This window comes from Haemaphysalis longicornis, unplaced genomic scaffold (assembly GCF_048455015.1).
Source record: "Haemaphysalis longicornis isolate Haplotype H1 unplaced genomic scaffold, Haemaphysalis longicornis Haplotype H1 scaffold_8, whole genome shotgun sequence".
Classification (NCBI taxonomy): Eukaryota; Metazoa; Arthropoda; class Arachnida; order Ixodida; family Ixodidae; genus Haemaphysalis; species Haemaphysalis longicornis.
In genome coordinates this window covers 109,660,348-109,681,436 of record NW_027526445.1, presented here as the reverse complement: position 1 = coordinate 109,681,436, position 21,089 = coordinate 109,660,348, and the positions used below count along the sequence as shown (strand labels likewise).

At 47.5% G+C, this 21,089-nt stretch overlaps 1 protein-coding gene across 2 annotated transcripts; it reads left to right on the top strand.

The window, feature by feature from the left end:
• Positions 1–1,654: 1,654 nt before the first annotated feature.
• Positions 1,655–18,967, top strand: LOC144148914 (BTB/POZ domain-containing protein 6-A-like). 2 transcript variants are annotated; one of them, XM_077680445.1, is made up of 4 exons: positions 1,655–2,053; positions 7,780–7,858; positions 10,260–10,472; positions 17,798–18,967. In XM_077680445.1, exons 3-4 carry the CDS (start codon positions 10,369–10,371, stop codon positions 18,402–18,404), a joined length of 711 nt encoding a protein of 236 aa, XP_077536571.1. In that variant the 5' UTR covers positions 1,655–2,053; positions 7,780–7,858; positions 10,260–10,368; the 3' UTR covers positions 18,405–18,967. The 2 variants fall into 2 exon arrangements, with proteins under 2 accessions (XP_077536571.1, XP_077536570.1); XM_077680444.1 differs by having other exon boundaries at positions 1,656–2,053; positions 10,255–10,472.
• The last annotated feature ends 2,122 nt before the right edge of the window (positions 18,968–21,089 follow it).

Below are 21,089 nucleotides of genomic sequence, written 5' to 3'. Positions count from 1 at the left end.
AATTATCTTACAGACATCATAAACACGTCTTACACCTTTCTATGAAACAGTTATTGCAAGCACACAAGGTTTTATTCAGCTTAATTAAACAGAAAACAGTCAAGTACCGTGGGAAAAGCATTCATAAGAGGTCACAATATTATCAACAATATCATAACTGTTCACACTGTTATCAAGAATAAAGGTCTTCACTGGGATACGAGTTATCAAGAATCAGCGTCTTGGACGCAGACGACACACTGCGCGCGTCCTGTTCACGTTGCATTCCTACGGTTATCGCGAGCACGAAGCGGCACAGCGTGATCTCCTCGTCGCAGCAGATACGCCTGTCATTTCTGCTTTGCTTTTGTGGATTTCAGTTTGAAGTGGCTGTTGAATGCGTAGTTTGGTAGCAGTGAAGGAAAGCCGGCCAACAGCGGCTACACCGCTTTAATGGCGTAATCCTAGCGGTCGAAGAACGAAAAGAAAAATCCTTTGAGCACGATTCTAAGTTATCTAATGGGCACATAGCAGCAACGTTTGGATCAGGTATTTTGCGACTACATAATCTAATGGCGTATTCGGTTGGCCGCTGCGGTCCTCTGGCTCGGAGTCGCCAGATGCCAAGGCGGCTCGCAATCAGAGCGCGAGAGGCAACAGACCAACCGAATGCATTGGCGATCTCGGAGCAGCTAAGGTCCCTAAAATTGAGCAGCGCGCCTGTAGCTCCACCGTGAGCCAGCGCGGGAAGCCACCGGATAAACCCACGGCCGGACTCGACTCTGAGTCCGGCAGTGGTAAACCGCGGCCATGCCATGACCGCGGCGTTTTGTGCCACGTGACCCGTCCTCCCGGCCAGATCGCGCCGCGCTCTCACTTCGAAGTCAGAGCGGTTGCGCGCTCTCCGAGTCGGAGGCTGACGCTCCGAAAGAACCAAGGAGGCGAAGGTAGTTCGAGCGCTCGAATTCTATCAACCGAAGGCGCGGCGGCTTTTCAGAGCACTCCAGAGCGCTCGTAAACGCCCAACCGAATACGCCATAAGTAGTATATGTGCTAATTGAGTGCTCTGCATCCACTTAAAATTTCGAGAAAAATTGAAGAAAGTGTCGCCGGGACTCTTTGAGACAGTATACGTGTTCTTCGGTTTGCCGCAGTTTGAAACACGCGCGCGTCATCAACGCATACAGCTCCGATGCCATTGAAAAGAAGCGCGATATTTATACCAGGCCTCATTCCGTTTACGTCATATTATTCGTCACAAGGAAGGAACATCACTGTTATTACTTCGAATTTAACTTTCGTTGTCCCGCTAGGAAAGCGAAGAGGACCCATGTGCCTTAATGGGAAGCGGGGTCATGCTCGTCCTTCCACTATTCTTGTGGTATGAAAAGTCACGTCTTCAGGCGCAACAAGATAGGATTCCTTTTCGCCGCTCGTCGCAGTTACTCAAACGGGTGAAGAGGCCAGCCAAACATTTTCACAATTTTCTGTGTCGGTGCCTTCGCAATACGTTGGGTGCGGCCGAAAAATGTGCGCGCACAATGTGCTTTGCTGTGAAACGCCCGGGTAGAAGAGCAGAGAGAGAGAGAGAGAGAGAGGAGGGGGGAGGGATGGCCATCGTTGGTTCATTTTCGTATTTATGCAGTCTATGTAAAGCATGACTTAACACCACCCGGGAAAGCACGAGAGTTTTACTAGTGCGCGCATCCAGGAAATCCGTCAATATTGCGCGCATTGAATACGCCCATCGTGAAAAAAGAAAGGCAGTCCATTGTGTGAGCGTGTTAATGATTACAACAGTCAAGTGTCAAAGGCAGATATCGCTGGATAACCATGAAGCATCTTTCTTACGAGATCACGTGTCACAGGGAAAGGCAGTCAGATGACCTTCTTGAGGGCGTTGGGGCCGGTTTGAATATTTTTAACGTTTAACGCTGAGTACTCAGTTTCATACGCATGTTTTTTCAAGGTTCACGGAAATTGGTCACTCAAGAAATTCACCTCATCTGCGTCGCTGGCAAGGATTTGTTTCTGGCCGCAAAAATGACCATCTGACAAGAATTTCTCGTACTCGGTAAGCCCGTGAATCTACGCCAGCACTTGCAATTTTTTAAGTGTATACGATGCTCTTCGAATGGAGGGCCATTCAGGCTGCGTTTTATAGTAGTTGCAGAACGACTTTTCGCATTTACAGATTGTGCCGCAAACAGATTGACCTGGCGCGGTTGGATTTCTTGTGCTTTGTGCCATACATCACCCTAACAGGTTATGGAGAGATAGGTTTTAACCAAGCGTTGACTAGACTAATCCTTTAAGGCAGTTATAACTGTGGAACGTCTTCACTACCCTGTGTTAGACAGTGCGCGAGGTGGGAAACGTTCGTCCAAAGCTTTATGTGCTGCGCTGATACTTGGAACTGAGGATAAATATGCTCTCAAGCAACCTCTGGCTTCAGGAGCTTGCTGTACGAATAATTTTCAGTTGACCTTTTCTTAGTGACTTAGTCGTAGAAAGATTACGTTGTTTTTATACTCCCCTTTCATTCGCTCAAACGACTGGCTCGTGGAAATCTGCATACATAGGTAATACTGTCTTCCTGCGGCTTTACGGCGGTTTAGCTACGATATCAAATGTTTCCTTTAAGCTGGAATCGCTATGTGGGATAGTTAGAATTTGAGGCCCACCGTGGTGGAAACGTGGCGGGGGCGTTGCACAACACAATGGCGGCGGGTGGGATTCTTTGCCGCAGTGGTCGCTTTAGAGAGGTCCTGACGACGAAGTGAAAAGTTCAATAAGTGCATTGTTTTCTTCCCGATAAAAATGATACCAATTTTATAGGAAACGTTTAAGAACTAAGCTAAATATTGAGAGCAACAGGCGCCATGGCCACTCGCTAGCCACTTGGATGCTTCATTACTTCGGAAGGAATTGTTTGTGTCACTGTCGGCCGCCGACTTCAGCTACCACTAAGAACCAAGACGGCGCGACTGTTTGATGGCACCGCTTGAATACAATGCGCAGTTAGCCAACTATAGTTCATATCACAAGCTAGCTGCAGCACTGTGGAGGCTAGATTGTTGTACCCCTCAGGGCGCCTAACTCACCGCGAAGGAAGCGACAGAAGGTGCCGGGGCCGTGCGGTGCCACTTGCCGAGAGGGGAGAAGAGTGTCCCTTCAGGACCCCCTTCACGGCGGATTAGGCGCCCTCAGTGGGCGCACTATTGATAACAATGTTTCCTCCGCAGTGTTGCAGCTAGCTTGTAATATGAACTATAGGCACCTTTTACCTGTCATTTTGGGCGGCGCAGAACTGCTCCAAAGCGATTACGTGTCTTATTTGCCCATTGAATCACTATGGAAAGAAATTTCGTATTGCACAGAAACTGCTCAGAAATGCGTTGGACAGGCAAATAAGAGGCCAACTGAACTGTGTTCTGTCTTCAATCTATTGGGTCCCTGCGGACTTTGTCCGCGCCAAATTTGAAGTCCTGTTAATATTTCCTGTATACCTGTCATTAAAAATCCCGGGCCATAGCCACTAACATGAAACCGGGGGATGGGTGAAGCATACAGTGTATCAGTATATTCATCAAGCTTTGGCGTTTTTGCCCACGAAATGAAACCGTTGGAGGGTAGACGTATACAGCGTTGCTGTAAAAATCGTTTATTTGAAGGGCGAATAATTCTAGCACGTGGCGTTGGAAAACGGGTGTTCCGGTGCGTCTTACTACCCGTTCCCGACAGCAGATAAAACGTTCTAGCGCGAGGCGTTCGATAACGGGTGTCCCAGTGCCTTCTTTTAATACGCGTTATACGTTCTAGCGCGAGGCTTTGGAAAACAAGTGTCCCTGTGTATTAGTACCGTGACAACACGATACGAGATACGACAGAAGACGCGAACAGCCCGAGCCCCTAAGAAGCTTCGCCCCTAAGATAACATTTTCGTGGGGGAAGCGGAGCTGAGGGGGGTTACCAGAGACTCATTCTCGCTATATCATGCTCTATTTTCCTTCGTTGTGGCTTAATGCCAAATACCATCGTCCGTATCGAAAAGTGGCCTTCCAGCCTGTCATTCGCGGCAGTAAGGACAGACTCCCGCATTGGTCTGTAGGGGGGAGCTTGTCGAACATCCCCGGCAATGGTAGCACAGGAAAGCCCTATCGAAGCTCCAAGCTTTCGTCCCTGTGCTCGCTCCGCTCGTCGCGTGTCGAATGCAGATTCGGCCTTGAAACACCTCGGTAGCTTCTCAATGGCAAAGCACCAGTTTTACACACCGCACGTATGGACAGTTTACGCTGAAAGGGCTAGTATGGACAGTTTACGCTGAAAGGGCTACTACGACGCCAACTAACATATGACATCGCCAAACAAAGGCAACACCAAAAGGGAGCACCAAAAAGGACTTCTATGAACATTGAATGCCCCGCTTTGGACGAGGCTTCTGTATGCTGTAGAAAGAAACTACGGAACAGCAGTTTTCAATGAACTGTGAAGCCATCCATCGAAATGGAGTGAAATTCGGTCCCCTTTTGGATGCGCTATAGGCAAGCGTGAACGAACCTGCAGTGAAGATTTGTAAAATGCTTTAAGAGGATGAAAAGATCAGGGGAAAGGGAGATTTAGAAACATTACAACCCCAACTTTGGCGCACATTTGAAAAGGCAACATGGCTCGTCGTTGAAAATATATGAGCAGTCGTAGCTGAATTGCCTAATTATGTTAATTTACTTCGCATTACCCTTATGCAGATTCGCAAATCAGCACGGAGGCGTCGAGCTGATCAAACACCCGCTAAACTCAATTAGTTGTTGTCGTAGTGTAGGCACCATAGTTTCGCATGTAGCACAGACAAACGCGAGGTTCTCCGTAAAGTTAAAGCGATTCTATGACGATTGCCGCAATCCCGACACCCTCGAACATCGCTGAGGGCGTATCGCAGCCGCATCGGGTGCTCACGCGAGCAGCTTTGTATGATAAGTTTCCCACAGTCATTAGCTGTTACACCCCACAGTAGAAACGTGGGAACGAGATTCTTTTTTTTTCCTCTGTGAGACCAAAAAAAAACTCATCGCGTAATATTCAAATTCAATCAATACGAGAGTATAAATGTGCCGACCCATTCTCATTTCACGTGGCCGTGAGCATGGTAACCAGCATAGCACACCGTGTGAGGAGAATGCATGGGCATTCAGTGATGATTAACCAGTCGCGACACGCTGAAAAGTTTTGTTTTGGGGCTTGGTCTTCCCTTCGTTTAAGTGCAGAGCACTTTAGGGGCTCGCCTTGTCGTCGTAGCTCGCTCGCTGGACCCAAGTAGAGCCCCACGGCGTAGTGGCGTCCTATACCTGTGCTACACGGCTGCTTCAAAGGCCTTCCGAAGGCCTTTGACCCAATTGTCTATCGAGTACCCCATTGTAAGGCGCACTTGACGGCGAGCGTTCAACGGCCATTGAAAGTTGCTGTGTAGCACAGGTATTACAAAGCTACGAAAAGCAAGCGGTTTGTATATAGCCATAACCGTTCGTAACTCGCGAACCGCTCGCGCTTGTCATACATCTGCCCGTTGTTTAGCGCAAAGAAAACTGCAGGTATACATTTGAGGCAAAATACACGTGATTAACCGGCAGCGCCAGCGTTCATTTGGTTAGGAACGCTTGCTGGGTTATTTTTCACGATAGTAACCGGAAAATATTAGCAGTTGCTTAGCTTGGCTATACCAAGATATGCGTAGCGTGAGCTAAGGTTCTTATCTTTTCTGGTTGTCTAGGATTAGCTTGATTATCACGCTTACTTCTGCTTCAATGACACACACACACGGTATACGCATTATGTTACACATGTATATTTATCGAGCGGCCCCGGCGCAGCGTCACCAATCGCCCCAGAGCTAAGCTGGTTCTACAGGCGCACGCCGGTGTTTCTGCGACGCACGAGCCATCGGTTCCACACCCGGCCACCCCTCGCATGGTCATCAAGCGGACCGGGCCGCCACGTGCGAAACGCAGGTCGGCGAAGACGCTGGGCGTGTGGGGTGCGCAGGTCGGCGAAGATGCTGGGCGCGTGGGGTGTGTGATACACGCCAGGCAGACAATTCCATTGCAAGAAAAAAATGGCGCGTTCCAAACTCAGCAGTAAGACACCGGCGGGGCCGACTCGTGCGGGACGAAAAGCAAGCACAAAAAGAACATAACTCTCGCTGACGCTGTTTCAGGCAGGGGGCGCGCGAGCACTGCGGAGGGGGGAGATTTGAATTGCGTGCTGCATACCCCTATTGAATTTATCAGGAGAGGAGTGAGAGAGGGAGGGCAAGAGGTAATGGGTGGAAGCAGTAACCTGAAAACAGCGCTACAGCCCATTATGGCGAATCAGTGCTCTGCACATCCGGCAGCTTTAACGCTGACGGGAACGGCTTCAATTTTTTTTGCATGTTTGACATTCCTGTTTTGGTTTGCGTTAGCGTCCTTTCTCTGTCTTAGCGATGGAAGGCGCTGAAGTGTTCCATATGCATATTTGTTATCTTAATGCAGTAGACTTCAGTTTTCGACGACATCGGTGCAACCTAATCGATAACCGAACGCACACAGGCTGAAGGCTGTAGCAACCACTCCCGTTTCCGCAAGTGCTAATTGCCTTGACCAAAGCCGTTTTAAACACCGCGTATTTGCGGCTGGTATCATTTCACTGCGATGACGCCATATTTCGAGTGGTTACGTCGATAAAAATTATCAACGGTGAGGCACCTTTCCCAAGTATCTCTTTAAAATAGGAGGAAGGTCACACTAACACAATGCATAAGAGTCGAACGTAGCGAAGCTGTGCGCAACCTTCACGACCATCACTGCGGTTTAAGTGCGATTTCAGCCAATTTGCTTCTTCTTCGCTGCCGCAGCAACCTTTACTCCGTCATTCTTGCTATAAGTGTGAGCTTCCTTAATTTTTTTGTAAGGGACAATCATCAGACATCACCACCTCGGAGGCGCGTAGGCTATGACGTGTCTTTCTCGCTCCAGCAAGTGTTGCCCCGATTACGGAGAACGTTGAAGTTATGTTTGCCAATCTTTGCCAATCTCCCTAAGGGGGTATGCGTAGCTTGACAAACCTGCACCGGGGACACCGGGTGGTCGTCGCAACGCCCGCAAACCAGTTTCATATATATACTAGAGGGAAATATGTTGCTGCAGTCGCGGGCCGCAGTGGGTGGCGCCATTGCCGCTTGCGACGTTCCTCGCCTACTTGGCTTAGCTAGCCATGTGGCTTTTTTTTTGTCTCGAAGCCAAAATCAAACTCGAAGCCAAAATCAAAATCTTGTTCATCGTGCATGAAGCTTCTACCTGATCTCTGACAAATTAATCTTTTTGGAGATTCAATTTTATAATAACAAAGCAATTTTGAGGAACCTTCTACAGTAATAGCATCGGTTTTTGGCAGCCAGAGGCAACTTTTCAGCCCGTTCAGGAGCCATCCCAATAACAAGTGGAACGTGCCTGACCGGTACATGACGGAACACTCGCTGAAGCGCGGGCTCCCCTAGACAGTGGCGCCAGATTTCCCTCTAGTGTATATTAGTATGAAACTCTATGCCGCAAACACGCATACGCGGTTTTGTTAACTACAAACGGTCGCCGCGAGGCCCTCGCTCAAGGGCGCGCTCTCGACAATTTCTTTATTATTAACTGCGGACACAAAAAATTACGATTTCTTTAACAGGTAGCGCTTAAAAAAAATAAGAGCTAATCTTGTGATGTACAAATTTTCTTTGGCTGAGACGCGTACATGCTCGCGTATTTCTTTCTATTGCAGGGGCTACTAGAATCGACGAACTGACGCATTCCCCTGAATTGTTTGTCTCTTCTGCAAACACTCCCAAGAGATGGCCCCGGTAAGCATTTGAAAAAAAGAGAAAAATATGATTATGTGCCGACATTCTACGAAGGGTGGAATATTCCATATTTATTTTGGCCGTAGAAAGGTTCTCGACACGTACGCACAATCAAAATGGCGGGAACAGATTGTGGGCCTTCATGGTGCGAGGAAGAAGCATGACAAGATTAGAACAGTTGTTTCCTTCTTGGGTTGCCCATTATTTCAATGATAGTATCATTTATGTGGACTATATAAGTAAAAGCAATGTTTCGTTCGAGTACATATTGTTGCAATCGGCCTCCGTGTGTGCTGATTGCACTTAGGCACGCAGATTAGGCACTCATGGTGGTAAGCGCGAACGCAAACAACACGCGAAGAAGAGAATAGACGACACAGTCACTGTGTCGTCCATTCTCTGCGCTGTGTCATCAATTCTCTTCTTCGTGTGTTGTTTCCGTTCGCGCTGACCACCATGAATGCTATCCAACTCGCCCAATTTGCTACCTTATTACAGATTAAGCACCTATATAAAGTACTTTATGTTCTCGTCTATCTGGGCTACGTAAGAAGATATTTCGTTATCTTTTTGCAATCTCTCGGCCAAAAAACCTACGAAAGAATGCCTGAAATCAAAACGCGTTTAGGCAACGCTATTTTTTACTCTAAAACTGTTCCCTTGACTCTTATGTGGGCATTATTCAGCACCCTCCCCCCCGTCCCCCCCCCCCCCCCCAAAAAAAATAGGATGTGTGAGGCCAAGACATATCTACATAACAGTGCCAAAGCAATTTCAGTTATTACGCGTTGGATCGCTTCTTGCAATACCAACCAAGACTCGTCAAAAACAATACCGATAAGAAGTGAGATAAAAGCAAGCACTAAAACAGAAGAGCCTCTTGAATGAGCACCCAAAAGAAAGAAACAAAAGAACTTAACACAAGGCGCGCGAGTTTTAAGAATGCCGAAAAATTTAATTCAGAAGATATATATCGCATTTTTCACGGGGGGAGGGATAAGGGAAAAGAGGAGCGTGAGGGGTGGCAGATTGCAAAATGAGATTCCTAGCAAAGGAGCAGGGATGTCACAATACTACCATCCAGGGACGGCGTTTGGAACCAAGAAAGCCGATGCGCGCCCTAGTTTTTGACACCGATAGCGCCCTGTCAAAAAACTGACGCATTTCTCTCAGAGCGGCTTGTCGAGCAAACAGCTACGATAAGATCTCTGGACACACGGCGCGTGCGCGAAAGCGGGACTGCATTGCGTCAAAACGATTACTTGAAAATCGCGAAAAAGGAATGGCTCAAGACGAGACAATGCACGTGTCGATGAGGAAGTAGCACGATGCTTCAACTCTCTCACTAACCACGTATCGCTATTCAATTGGATCGTTCGTAGATGCCAGTACATAGTCAGTGAAAAATAGTCGCATGTACTCGTTCTTCGTTCGCGGTTTGGGTCATTGAACGTTTGACGATCATTTGTATGCACTTTCAGGGAAAGATTGATACGCTTTTAGCGAGGGTTTTCCAGCACGTTTAATTAAATCAGTTTTGATGTGGGAACGCTTTCGCGGCTTTTCGCAACTCTCTTTACGAAGGAATGTTATGCTTTACTCAAAGGGGCCATTAAGACAAAATATAAGTTCGGTTCGATAAAAAGGAGCTTCAAACAAATATTCGCGACAAAACGTAAGCCTAGAAAGCAGTGCCGGATGCCCAGCCGTGCTCGGGCGATTCTTCTATGACGTCACCGAAGGTTGTTTGTGCCAATGACGGCCGCCGACCAAAGGCCCTGCCAATGGACATCGCTTGGCAACTGAAGCGGGGCCTCTAATTCTGTTCGATTGGATCACTGGAACGCTAATGCGCAGTTAACACTCGTGAATTTTGCTGGTGCCCTATATTACATCACTGTAGCGTGAAGTTTGAAAGTTCTTCGATATTTCTGGCATTCTTTCGTTAAAATAGTGTTTTTTTTCTGATGTGGTCCCGAGTCACTTATCACACTATACACGGGAAGGAGTTAAAAACGGCAATAGCACATGTACGGTATCATTCCGCATAAGCGATGGACCCGGATTTCAACGGGCGCACGCGTTTTGAGAGGAGATTGCTACGAATGCGTGATATCGCCTGGTTTTTCTCACGTAGTTTAGATGTCGTCGCTGCAGCAGTTTATCAGCATATTAATTCCAAAAAATCACGGACACGGCTTGTGCCATGTTTGAAATACTCCCAGTACCGCACTTCTTGCGCCGCGCGGAGTAACATCTGGTTGCGGTGATGAGGCACAGTGGCTTCTTCCGTTGCCATTTTTATTTTTCTTTTCTAAATGGAATAACGTTGTATATTGTCTTCATGGTCCCTCTAACAAAGCCCACCTTTTTTACCTTGCATCCAACAACTTCAGTGCAGATTCCAGAAGTTTCTCAAGAGCGGCGAGTACGCTGATGTCGAGTTCTTGGTGCTCCCGGAAACGTTCCCTGTCTCCCGGAGCTTCAGGGCTCACAAGCAGTTCTTGGCTATGAGCAACGAAGTCTTCGCCGCCATGTTCTTCGGCAACCTTCCCGAAAAGGAACAGGTCATCATCACGGACATCCATCCCGACGGATTTGCCTCCATGCTGAGGCGAGTAGCGCAGCTTTTCTCTAAACAGCGTTTCGAAACACGCTAGGAGACACTTGTAGCGCATCAACTAGAGCAGCTCACCACATAGGCAAAGTGTTTTGGGTGAAATCTTGGTCCCTACATTTTTGTGCGTATGCTCAGCGCGTCTGAAAACCAAAAGCATCAAGGAGCCGTGAAGTTTCAGGGTGCGGTAGAATTTTATCGGCTTTTAGCGATGACAAAAGTCGTGAAGGGTAGACCATAGTACGACTGCAGTATTTCTTTCATACCACTTTAAGAAGACGCCCAAGTACAGCTAGTGCGTAACAGAACGTTTGGAGGACTTTGAATCATTCTTATCTGTGCCCAGACGCTTCCGGAGTGTTTTCAAGTGGAGGTCCAGAAAAGCATTCATGCTGATGATGACGATTACTATTTCGAAGGCTACCCTTACTCATACCATTTGCTCGATTCCCATTTTTGTGCTAGTCAGTTTTGTGCTAGTCCTTCGCCAGTGCTTTTTGCAGCTTCTGGCCCTAGAAACCAGTGTGCGTTTTAAGTGCGGAGAACTTTATGGGTTCGCCTTGTAGTCGTAGTAAGCTAACGGTCGGTGCGAAGCGACCGCCGGAATCAGGCGGCGCAGCGAGATAACGGACCCAAGTATAGGCTGGCGTATCGGCGTCAGGGAGTCACGCTGTTTAAATAGTCACAACCATTTGAACCTCTTAAACAGCTGGCGCTTGTCATACATCTCCCCGTTGTTTAGCGCAAAGAAAACTGCACGTACATTTCAAGCGAAAACTGTGTATATAACCGGCAGCCCCCGTGTTCATTTAGTTATTAACGCTCGTTTGGTTGGTTTTACGACAGTAAGCGAAAAAAGCGGCCACGCAAGAAAAAATGCCGCGTTCGAAATGACGCAAAACAGCTCCAGCATGCGAAATTAAAGCAAGCACAAAAAACAGAACTCCCGCTGGCACAGTTTCAGGCAGGGGGCGCGCGAGTACTGCGAAGGCGGTAAATTTGAATTGCATATTCACCAAGAGAAGAGCGAGACGCCGGCGAAGAGAGCGATGGCAGGTAGCAGTGAGCGGATAACGGAGCCACCACCAATTATGGTGAATCACAGCTCTGCAATTCCTAAAGCTTTCACATTAAGTGGAACGGCTTTAATTTTTTCTTCGGTGTCTCGATGGTTCTTAAAGAATTCGACGGTATTTTCCAAGTTAGTTTTACTCAAATCCTGTTTATTCTAAGAGCTGTTTACCTACCTAAAACATCCTACGTTATTTTTCCTTTGATTAGGGAAGTGCAAGCTTACCCTCTGCGGTGCACTCAACATGTACTTGCCAGTGCCTTCGCGTGACGCGATCGACATCGTGAGTATAATTTTGTGAAGGAAATAACTATTTCCCCCATACAAGAACCAGCAATACAAAGATTGCAATGCGTAACCTACAGCGTATAAGTAACAATGCAAGGTCAATGACAAGTTAAATGACAATTAGCCTTGAGAGATGGGACATGTATTCTGGCAATTGACCTCATGTTTTTAGCCCTGCACCAATGTTTTTTTGTTGGCAGAAAGTAGGTGGGAGGAGGTGTTTGGTGCCATGACTTGTATAATCGCGCCAAGAACAGTGATGACTAAGCCCCGTTTTTCACAGAGGGAAGACCTGTTGTCTACGAAGGACGTATTCGCCCCGAGCGCGAACAGAGTCGGCCCCTGGCGGCGGCGGGACGAACCGCTCCTAGTGTGGATGGCGCTCTCGCGTCGTCTGCTTTTTCACGTTGCGTGCGGCGCAAGACGCGTGCTGCACACGACAAAACAACCAATATGTGTGCTCGTTTGGCAGTAAGCAATGACATAGTTACCTCTGCTTGCGCATTTCCTCTAGACACGCAATAATCAGCGGCCGTTGTGGGTTAATGCGCTGGTTTAATTCCACGAAACATCTTCGCCGTGGTCACCGCTTGAGTGTGAACATTGCTTCCACACATTGCACTTTTCCTATTGTTGAGTGCAGTCGTCTGCCGTTTCGGGAACGTCGAAGGGTGCTTTTTGAAGGTGGCGTGGTGATTATTTAAAGCATAAAAGTTTAGTACGCGAAACGGGTAAGAAGCGACAAGACCTGCGTACGCGTGCAAATCCCACACCCTTGTAAAACTGTGTCCTTATAGAAAAAAGAAACAAACAAAAACATTTACACTGCACACGACCCCTGAGCTATCGCCCATACATTACCGGACACGTATTTTACACCAGCAAGCGCCTGTGTGATCGTGTCCTTCCCGTATATTTCTAAAATAAATACCATTTTTGGACAGTCGTTGTTTATACTCAGGAGGAGGAATAAACATTTATTCAGCTGTGTTGAGTTGCTAATTTTACGTATTATTTAAAATACGTTTCTATGGATGCGCAAGAGTATTTAGGGGGGATTTTTCGGTAAAATTAAGCAGTTGTGAGTTTGCGTCTGTCATGTGGCATTTCGTGTGTCATTTTCATATATTTCAAATCCGACATGAATCACCTTGTCCAGAAACGTGTCTCACTCAGCATAACCAAATGCCTAATATGGTCACGTCTTAACCTCTTAAGGTGGACCGAAGTTTAAAGAAAGAGGAGAAAACGCGTAATATAAAGCACGTTGTTGCCCACATGTGTGAGGGGCGTGTGTGCCTTCACTCACTGATTTTTTTTTAAATTTTTTCCCACAATGCTTGCTTTCAATACATTTTTGAAAAAGGCGAGCCACAATTCCTGGACAATCTCGGATCAAAGGGGGGCTAATTAATTTTGAAAATACGTGTTAAAGTACTGCTTTTTCACCGCTACAGAACACAACGCCTAGTGTAGTTTCGATTGTAAGTAATACTGATAACCATAGTTTGGCTTTTCGCGTTACGTGCGTTCTGTTCTCTCTGCTCTTGCACCGTTGGCAGGACCTCCCCCCTCTTCACGAAAAAAAAAGGAAATGCACAGAATTTCATTTTTTAACCAATCCTCAAGAAATAAAAGACAAAGGCGATATTCAGTTTACAAAACAAAGTAGTTACCGGGAACCCGTTGCGCTGATTCGCAACGAGAAATAAAAAGGAAATGTTTTACTACATCTGCAACAGCGCCACTTCATTTATTGCCATCTTTAGGGTTCGTAAGCGACCTTATACGCAAGAATGCAAACACATCTCAGTGTTGCAGGCACCTGTTAGATTTTAAAAGGAACGCAATTGGTCAACAGAGCAGCCGTAACAGAAAATTTGTGCTCACTGTGAGGTCCCAGAATCTTGGTTTGCACACTGTAAACCTGCTTGTCACTTTGCTAAAACCTAGCTAAACATGAGATGTTGATTGTACTGCGTGCGTTGACAATTCAATTCGCAAGTTCACTTGCGACGAAAGCCGTAAATAAGTGATCCGAAACCGTTATTCATCAAACCTTCCTTCAGAGTCACTAAAATTTCATTTAAAAGACCCGTTAGAGCGGTTACATTTATATCTCTGCGCTGATCAAAATTCAGTAATTTTATGTTGCCTTTTGAACACACAAAAAATATCGTAAGCTCTTAGAAAGAATTTCGGGGCAGTTAAGTAGTGTTACCATTTCAGGGCATCCCACAAATGCAAGAATGCGTCATGCTACCAGTGAAAGCGATTGAGATTGCCGCTGTAAACTGAATTTCAAAGATCGAGGCTTCCTGATTTGTTTCTATTTATGCTGTTATGGAAGGCTCAAAGCCATAGTCGGGAAAGATCGAGCTTGCTACGAGCCACAGCGTACAAGTTCATTGTCCCAATTACGGCCATTCTGAGATTCCCGATGAGCCGTCGCTTTTTTTGGCGTAGTAATAAAAACTGACTGCCGCTTCCATACTATACACTGAACGTTGAGGAACCGAACTAAAGCATACCACTCTTGTTTGCACCTTTCGTGCGCTCATACTGCGAGAAAAAAGCACGAAGCGCGCCCAGAGTGTGCATTCGTATACGGGCCGCTCTGCGGAGCATCCACACTAGCAGCGCGACGGTGTCGCCACCTACATGTCGAGCTCGCGGCGAATAGGGAGTATTAGTGTTACTTGTGACGAACTATGAGGCGCCCGCTGAGAAGAATGCGGAAGTTGAGTAGGCTCTGCGAACACGCGGCAGTAGCGGCTTCAGAATTGATGTCAAGGGTTCTTCGTAGTATGTTCGTAGTACACTTCCCGTTATAAAGAAAGCGAAAGAGCAGAGAGAAGACGTAGAACGGTGGGACTAGTGGCGCACCTCAGTAGCGAAAGGACGAACGACTGTCTCAAAGGTGGCCGCCTGACTCGCCAGGGAGCAGCCCAGTCGTGGCGCGAAGTGCAATCGCAAAACGTGGCGCGAGATACAGACGGCAAAACGGCTCACTTCATCAGTGAGCGGCTCAGTTCACGGAAGTGAACTTGTCCGTGAAATTGTTCATTGGAAAGGCTCAGTGGTTCATTTAAGTATGCAACATCTCTTAAGCATGATCTAAATTACGCCTAATTTAAGAACGGGAACTTTTCCTTGTTAGTGATGTCTTTTTTCGTGACAGCATCCGGTGTATTTGTACAGAAACGAAATCGCTTCATCGTGATTACGAAAGTTTGTGTCTGAGTATAAACAAAAACATGTAAATTTCATGTCAACTTTATTAGCACAAAAACACGCCTTGTACTGGTGAGCTGTAACGCGAGAAAAAAGTATTGTGGATAACGCAATACAAGAATGTGATTTCCCTACATGAAATATAAACAGTGGTTTATGAACTACGCTTCCCTCAGTTTATCCGAAGTGTGACGGCTACGCTTTTTCGCACCGACAGTAGATGACGCGAAACCTGCACACAAGACTCGGCTGCATGGAGGAAAGAATACTCCGGAGGGGCCCCTAGCATCCCAATGCATTGCGAAAAGTGTGGAGGAAGTGACGTCATTTTTCTTGAGACCACAGACAGCGTTGCCTAGTTTTTTACGGCTGCGGCGGCTCATTATCATCATCATTACCAGCCTATCTACGCCCACTGCAGGGCAAAGGCCTCTCCCATTATTCTCCAATTACCTCGGTCCTGTGCCAACTTTGACCAATTTATCCCCGCAAACTACTTAATCTCACCTGCCCATCTAACTTTCTGCCGCCCCCTGCAGCGCTTGCCTTCTCTAGGGATCCACTCTGTTACCCTTAATGACTAGCGGTTATCTTGCCTTCGCATTACATGCCCTGCCAACGTCCATTTCTTCTTCTTAATCTCTACTAATATGTCCTTAAAACGTGTTTGTTCCCTGACCCACTCCGCTCTCTTCTTGTCCCTTAATGTTACACCTATCATTTTACGCTCCATTGCCCGCTGAGTCGTTCTCAATTTAAGTTGAAGCCTCTTAGTGAGCCTCCAAGTTTCTGCCCCGTAGGTGAGTACCGGTAATATGCAGCTGTCATACACTTTCTTCTTCAGCGACAATGGTAGGCTGCTATTCATTATCTGAGAATGCCTGCCATATGCACCCCACGCCATTCTGATCCTTCTAATTATCTCTGCCTCACGGTTGGGATCTGGGGTCTGCGGCGGCTAAATATGGCCAAATGCCACGGACAATTTTTTACGGTGCTTTGAGTCTAGCTGCCTCGCCACGCTTGCAACACAGCGCAGTCACTACGGCAAACGTTTTTTGATGAGGTCAGTTTGAAAACTTCTCCATTGGAGGCAGCCCCAACTCGTCTCACGGCCGCGTAAACCTCTAGATGGGCGGAGCGAGCAGCCGCCGCCGCCGCCGGCTACTGCAGGCAAAAGCCTCCCCGCTCAGCGTTGGCGAGAGCCACAGTCGGTGCTTTGCTTGCTGTGCGTTTCTTCATAGTGAAGCGAAGCGAAATTCTTCGCAGCTGAGACGTAGCGTACACCCCCGTGCTGTACGGACCGAAACACTGCTTCCGTCGTCTGCGTTCGCTTTCGTGAGCCGGCCGTACCGCGAAGCTGTTATCAAACCGGAACAGCAAAGGATGATGGGAAAGCGTGCTGGGCTCAGTGGGCTCAGGTCATGGCGGGACTCGGCTTTACAAATGTGACATCAAGGCCTCTCCTGACCTTTTCTTTCCTCCATGCTCGGCTGAGTCGGCCCAAGGGCCTCTCATATGGCTCTGAAGGAACGTGCCGACAATTCCTCCAGGGCCACCTGGTTCAGCACGGCTCTCTGATCGAACAAAAAGCCGTTGAGCGGCGGTTCTTTGAGAGAGCCTCTTTTCCGTGGAGCGGCTGCGAGGAGCGGTTTTCCCAAAAAACCGCCGAAAACTGTGAACCGCGCTGCTCCCTAAAACCGGCGCAGAAAATCCGGATCTCCCCTTACTGTCTGCTCGCGTGACAGGAGCGAGGGAAGGCGCTGGAGGAATTTGCAAAATGAACTGCACGTGGGCCGGCGGGGCAGTTTTCTCGCACCGGTGATAGATGGTGCGAAGCTTCCACCGCAGACCCGGCTCATCCCTCTCTAGGGCTCAGTGGCTCTGCTGTGGCCTACGCAGTTAGACACGGATAACTGAGCGGGCGAGAAGTGGCTCCCTGCTTCCAAAAGAACCACCGCTCACTTTTATGAGCCACTGCTCAGTCTCTCTTCAAAAAGAGCGGCTCAAACGATCCCGCTCGCTCCTGGGCGACCAATCTCCAGTGACAGAAGCGGAACCTTTAGTTGTACGCTAATTCAATTTTGGAATGTTTTTGTCGTTTTAGTAGTACTTTTTGAGGTCTGGCGTGTAGACGTGCACAAGTGGCACCGTTGGATAACTTTAGTATTGTAAATAGCCCATGATTTGCGCAATTACGTCCTTTCTGTTCTTGCGAAGTGATTCGATCCACCTCAGCATATATGTAGTTGCATTATTCTGTACGATTTTTTCATTTGTCATGAAATATCTTCAGAGAACCCAAGCTTATCTTGAATTTGTCGACACGTGCGCGAAATTGAGAACTTTATAATGCAAGGCTTCGAGCCCTGACTTTAAGGTTTAAGGCTGGCAATCATGTCCACATTACGCACCTTCTGTATAAAGGTGCGATGGAAGGGTTGCATATGCGATCGCTGTGTGCTATTAGGATTTCCATGATTATCGCATTTACTGCTGATTTTAGACTTCGGCTTCCTTGGGGAAGCGCATCCTCTAATTCTGGATAACTCAAAAACTTTCAGAAACACATCTATCACTGCAGACTCGGAAGAATGCCAAAGCATTTATAAAAAACAATTAATTCTTTATTGCTTCAAGTTGCGGGATCGACATTTTGGTGATGACGCAAAAAAGACGGTAGAGCTTTGCCCATCCGTTTGAATAACCAAATCGTGGTTCTGTGCAGGTACTTTTACGGAGGCAGGCTCCGATTTCGGACCGTCGACGAAGCCCTGTACACGAGTACGGCCGCCGAGAAATACATGATTCCCGACCTGAAGAGAATTTGCTCCGAATACATCGTGTCACACGTGAACGCCCGCAATGTCTGCCGGCTCGTCGACTACGCGTCTATCAGCGACGGCGGCCACGTCCATGAAGCAGTGGTGTCGATTCTCGAAAACAACGCGGTTGCCGTGGTCAGCTCGGACAGTTTCATCGACGCCTTGCAGAGCACGATCGAGTACGTGCTTATGAACATCCGTGGTGTTCCCGAGAGCTGTGTCGCGCGCGGCTTGCATGAATGGGCAAGGGCTCAGGTCATCAAGAGCTTGACGCTGTACAAGGAAGACGACGACCAGAGAACTTCCCCTCTCCCAGATATGAAGACCATCTTGACACCCTTCTTACCGCACGTTCGCTTTCTGGCCATGACTCCACGGGAGTTCGTTCTTGGGCCGGTGACCTGGAACATTTTCGAAGGTCGTGACGATTTCGCCATTCTGTGCAACTTAGTCAGCCCCGAGTCGGTGCCTTTGCCGGGTTGGGTATGCAAACTTAGCTCTGAGCGTTAGACAGTGTAGCATGGTACATCGATCTATGCCGCATTCTTTCGTTATAATATGCCATGCTGTAGAACCATCCACTGACTAGGATCAAGATAATGAAGGCCTGAAACGCCTTACGGTTGCAAAGGCTTTGAACAGTTTCACTCACATCGTGTCATGCATTTTCATGTCGTAATCACCTATTGTTCGTGTTTGCTTGCATCATGGTCATCAGTTTATAGGTCTACTCATTTTTTTTCAGAGCCCCTGTGCGATAGCAGTACAGGTGGATGTCAGTAATGGACGTTCTCCCTACAGCTCGGCAGAGTGCACAGTGCTTCTGCGCACATCCCTTAGTGAAATGTATTAGTGCTTCGAAGTTTCTCCCTACGTGCAGTTCTGTGTTTTATGTTCACGGCGCTCATGTGTCCACGGATTGCAATTTTATTTTGAGCCATTTCCTGGGGATTTTTTGTGCGACCTCTTTTTACTTCATTTTACACTTTGTCCAGAGCTCCCATGTTCATTTGTAGTGCAATGTTTACTCATCTTGTAAATAAATCATCATTCAAATCGGCTGTTATTACTCATTCAACCACAAAATTCTTTGTCGGCTATGGTGCAAGGGCAGCCACAAATCTTATTCTGACTTTTAAAAAGGGCTGATAGCTTCATTTGCCAGGTTCCTGTTACTGACTGGTCGAAGGCGCTCTCTTTATTCAGTCGCCAATAAAAGAAAAATGACCGCTTATCTCCTATGGCAGAAAGACAAGTCATCTGCCCAGCTTGCCTAGTAACATCCTCTCCCCTCACCCACCCTTCAATATTTGGGCCCCCTTTTCTGTTCTCATGATCGATGCGATGACAGTTTGCTCAATTAGACTTAATTCCCGCCTTCACCCTGTACGCCCCGAGCTTCGCGATCGGTGCGCCGCCTGCCGCGCTTCTCGCGGCGTTGACGGGATGTGCACTGCGTGGCTGATAGGGGCTCGTGCAGTGTTTTGGTTCTATTTCGCTTCTTTTCACCTTTCCGCCCCCTAAAAAACTTGTTATGGTGACGTCTATAAGTTAAGAGTACGTTTAGGTCACTTAAAAAGCAGCTGCGTCTTCGTACAGCACGCGATCACCTGAAAGAGCTACCTGGGGACGCGGTTCTGCGCGCAACGTCGCCGCTCTTTCGGGCGTCGGCAACGGTAGCAGCATATCACCCCTGTCACCTCCAAATACGTCAGGCACAAATGAATTCTATTGTTGCCTCGTTTAGACCTGATACTGCTCAGGGAGAGGTTGGCTTCATTTTGCAGCGTGGGCAACGAATGCTGCTTCGTTTCGAATATATACGTCGCAGAAAAATATGTTTCGGGGATGTGATGAACCAATCCCGGACAATAAATTATGCCTTTTATAAGAATATAAACCATGCGAAAATTTTAAGTATATTCCAAGCCTGTACTTCGTTAAATATGTGCCCACACACGCCTTATAGCAAGAACCAAGACAATCTAACATGAAACCACGGAAAAATACATGCTGTGCAAGTGCAGGAGAAACATAATAGCTCTAACGGAAATGAAATAAAAAATACAGTGCAGCTTCTCACATGCTAACTACGTTCGTCGAAACTTAACCCAGGTAGGGCTCACCGCAACAACAAGCGAAATGCACTGCTATTTCGAGAAACATAGGTGGGGGAGTGGGGGGTGAGGGGAGGGTACGCTGTGTACACATGCGGAGCGGAATCAAGCAATGAACGGTTTCGTAATCACACACAGAAATCTCGCGTTTACAGTCGTTTTGATTTTCGACTTGGCCGCCGATTGTCCAGTTTCAAATTGGCCGCCGATAGTCCCGTTTCCTCAGTGCTGACGACAGCTTGTTTCTTTCAGGCGAGTAGCGTGGGCACTCGCATAAAACGTGCCGTATCGTCTCCTGCGTGCAACACGTTCCACATTGTTCCCTTGCGGCCATTCGAAGAATGAATTGAAACAGGTGAATGAGTATAATGACCCCGGACGGAAAGCGTGTTAGGACGGATGAAAACCTGGAAAGATAAATTGAAATTAGCACAATGTGGTTTACGTTCAAGAAAAGTTTCCGTCTGTAACTAAAGAATGGTAGGTAAGGGATTGTGTACTTTCGGCGCAAACCCACGGACAGAAACATAAGGAGCACATTAAAAAAAGTGTTTTTCCATTCTTTGAAGAAGGATGACCTGCGAAGCTGGACTCTGTTCACTGAGTGCACGAAGCAAAGCTCGTTTGTTTGTAATTTGCGCTTGAGCATGTTTCCGAGCCTACTAGCTGAATTAAACTTGGCAGGACTCTGTCTTTATTCTAGCGGACAAAATGGAGCTGTCTGTTACCCTCCCGCGTTGTGGGAATCATACTTTGTAAGCAACACACCAACCTAATCCGCTCGACAACAGAGGACACAAGTCGACTGGCATTTGGTACTTTGACGTCTACGTTTAAAACTCCCGCCAGAACAACGGACGTGTAATGAATGAAGGCATAAAACCTATAGCTGCGCGTGCACGCCCCCTCCTGCGAGTTTTGACGCGCGAGTTGGTTGGCGTAATCCTCAATATCTCTATTTAGTAAGGCGAGGCGCCTGGAAGTCTGCAGATGAGCTTCTGTTTATTAAAGCGTTTTGCAAGACCAGCCTTGGCTTCCCACATGTGTAACGGTCCAGAGCCTGCTTGTTGTATGTTGG

Excerpts from the sequence above, each read along its gene's own strand:
- LOC144148914 (XM_077680444.1), top strand. Across the intron at positions 10,473-17,797 it reads GGATTTGCCTCCATGCTGAG|GTACTTTTACGGAGGCAGGC; the intron begins GCGAGTAGCGCA and ends GGTTCTGTGCAG.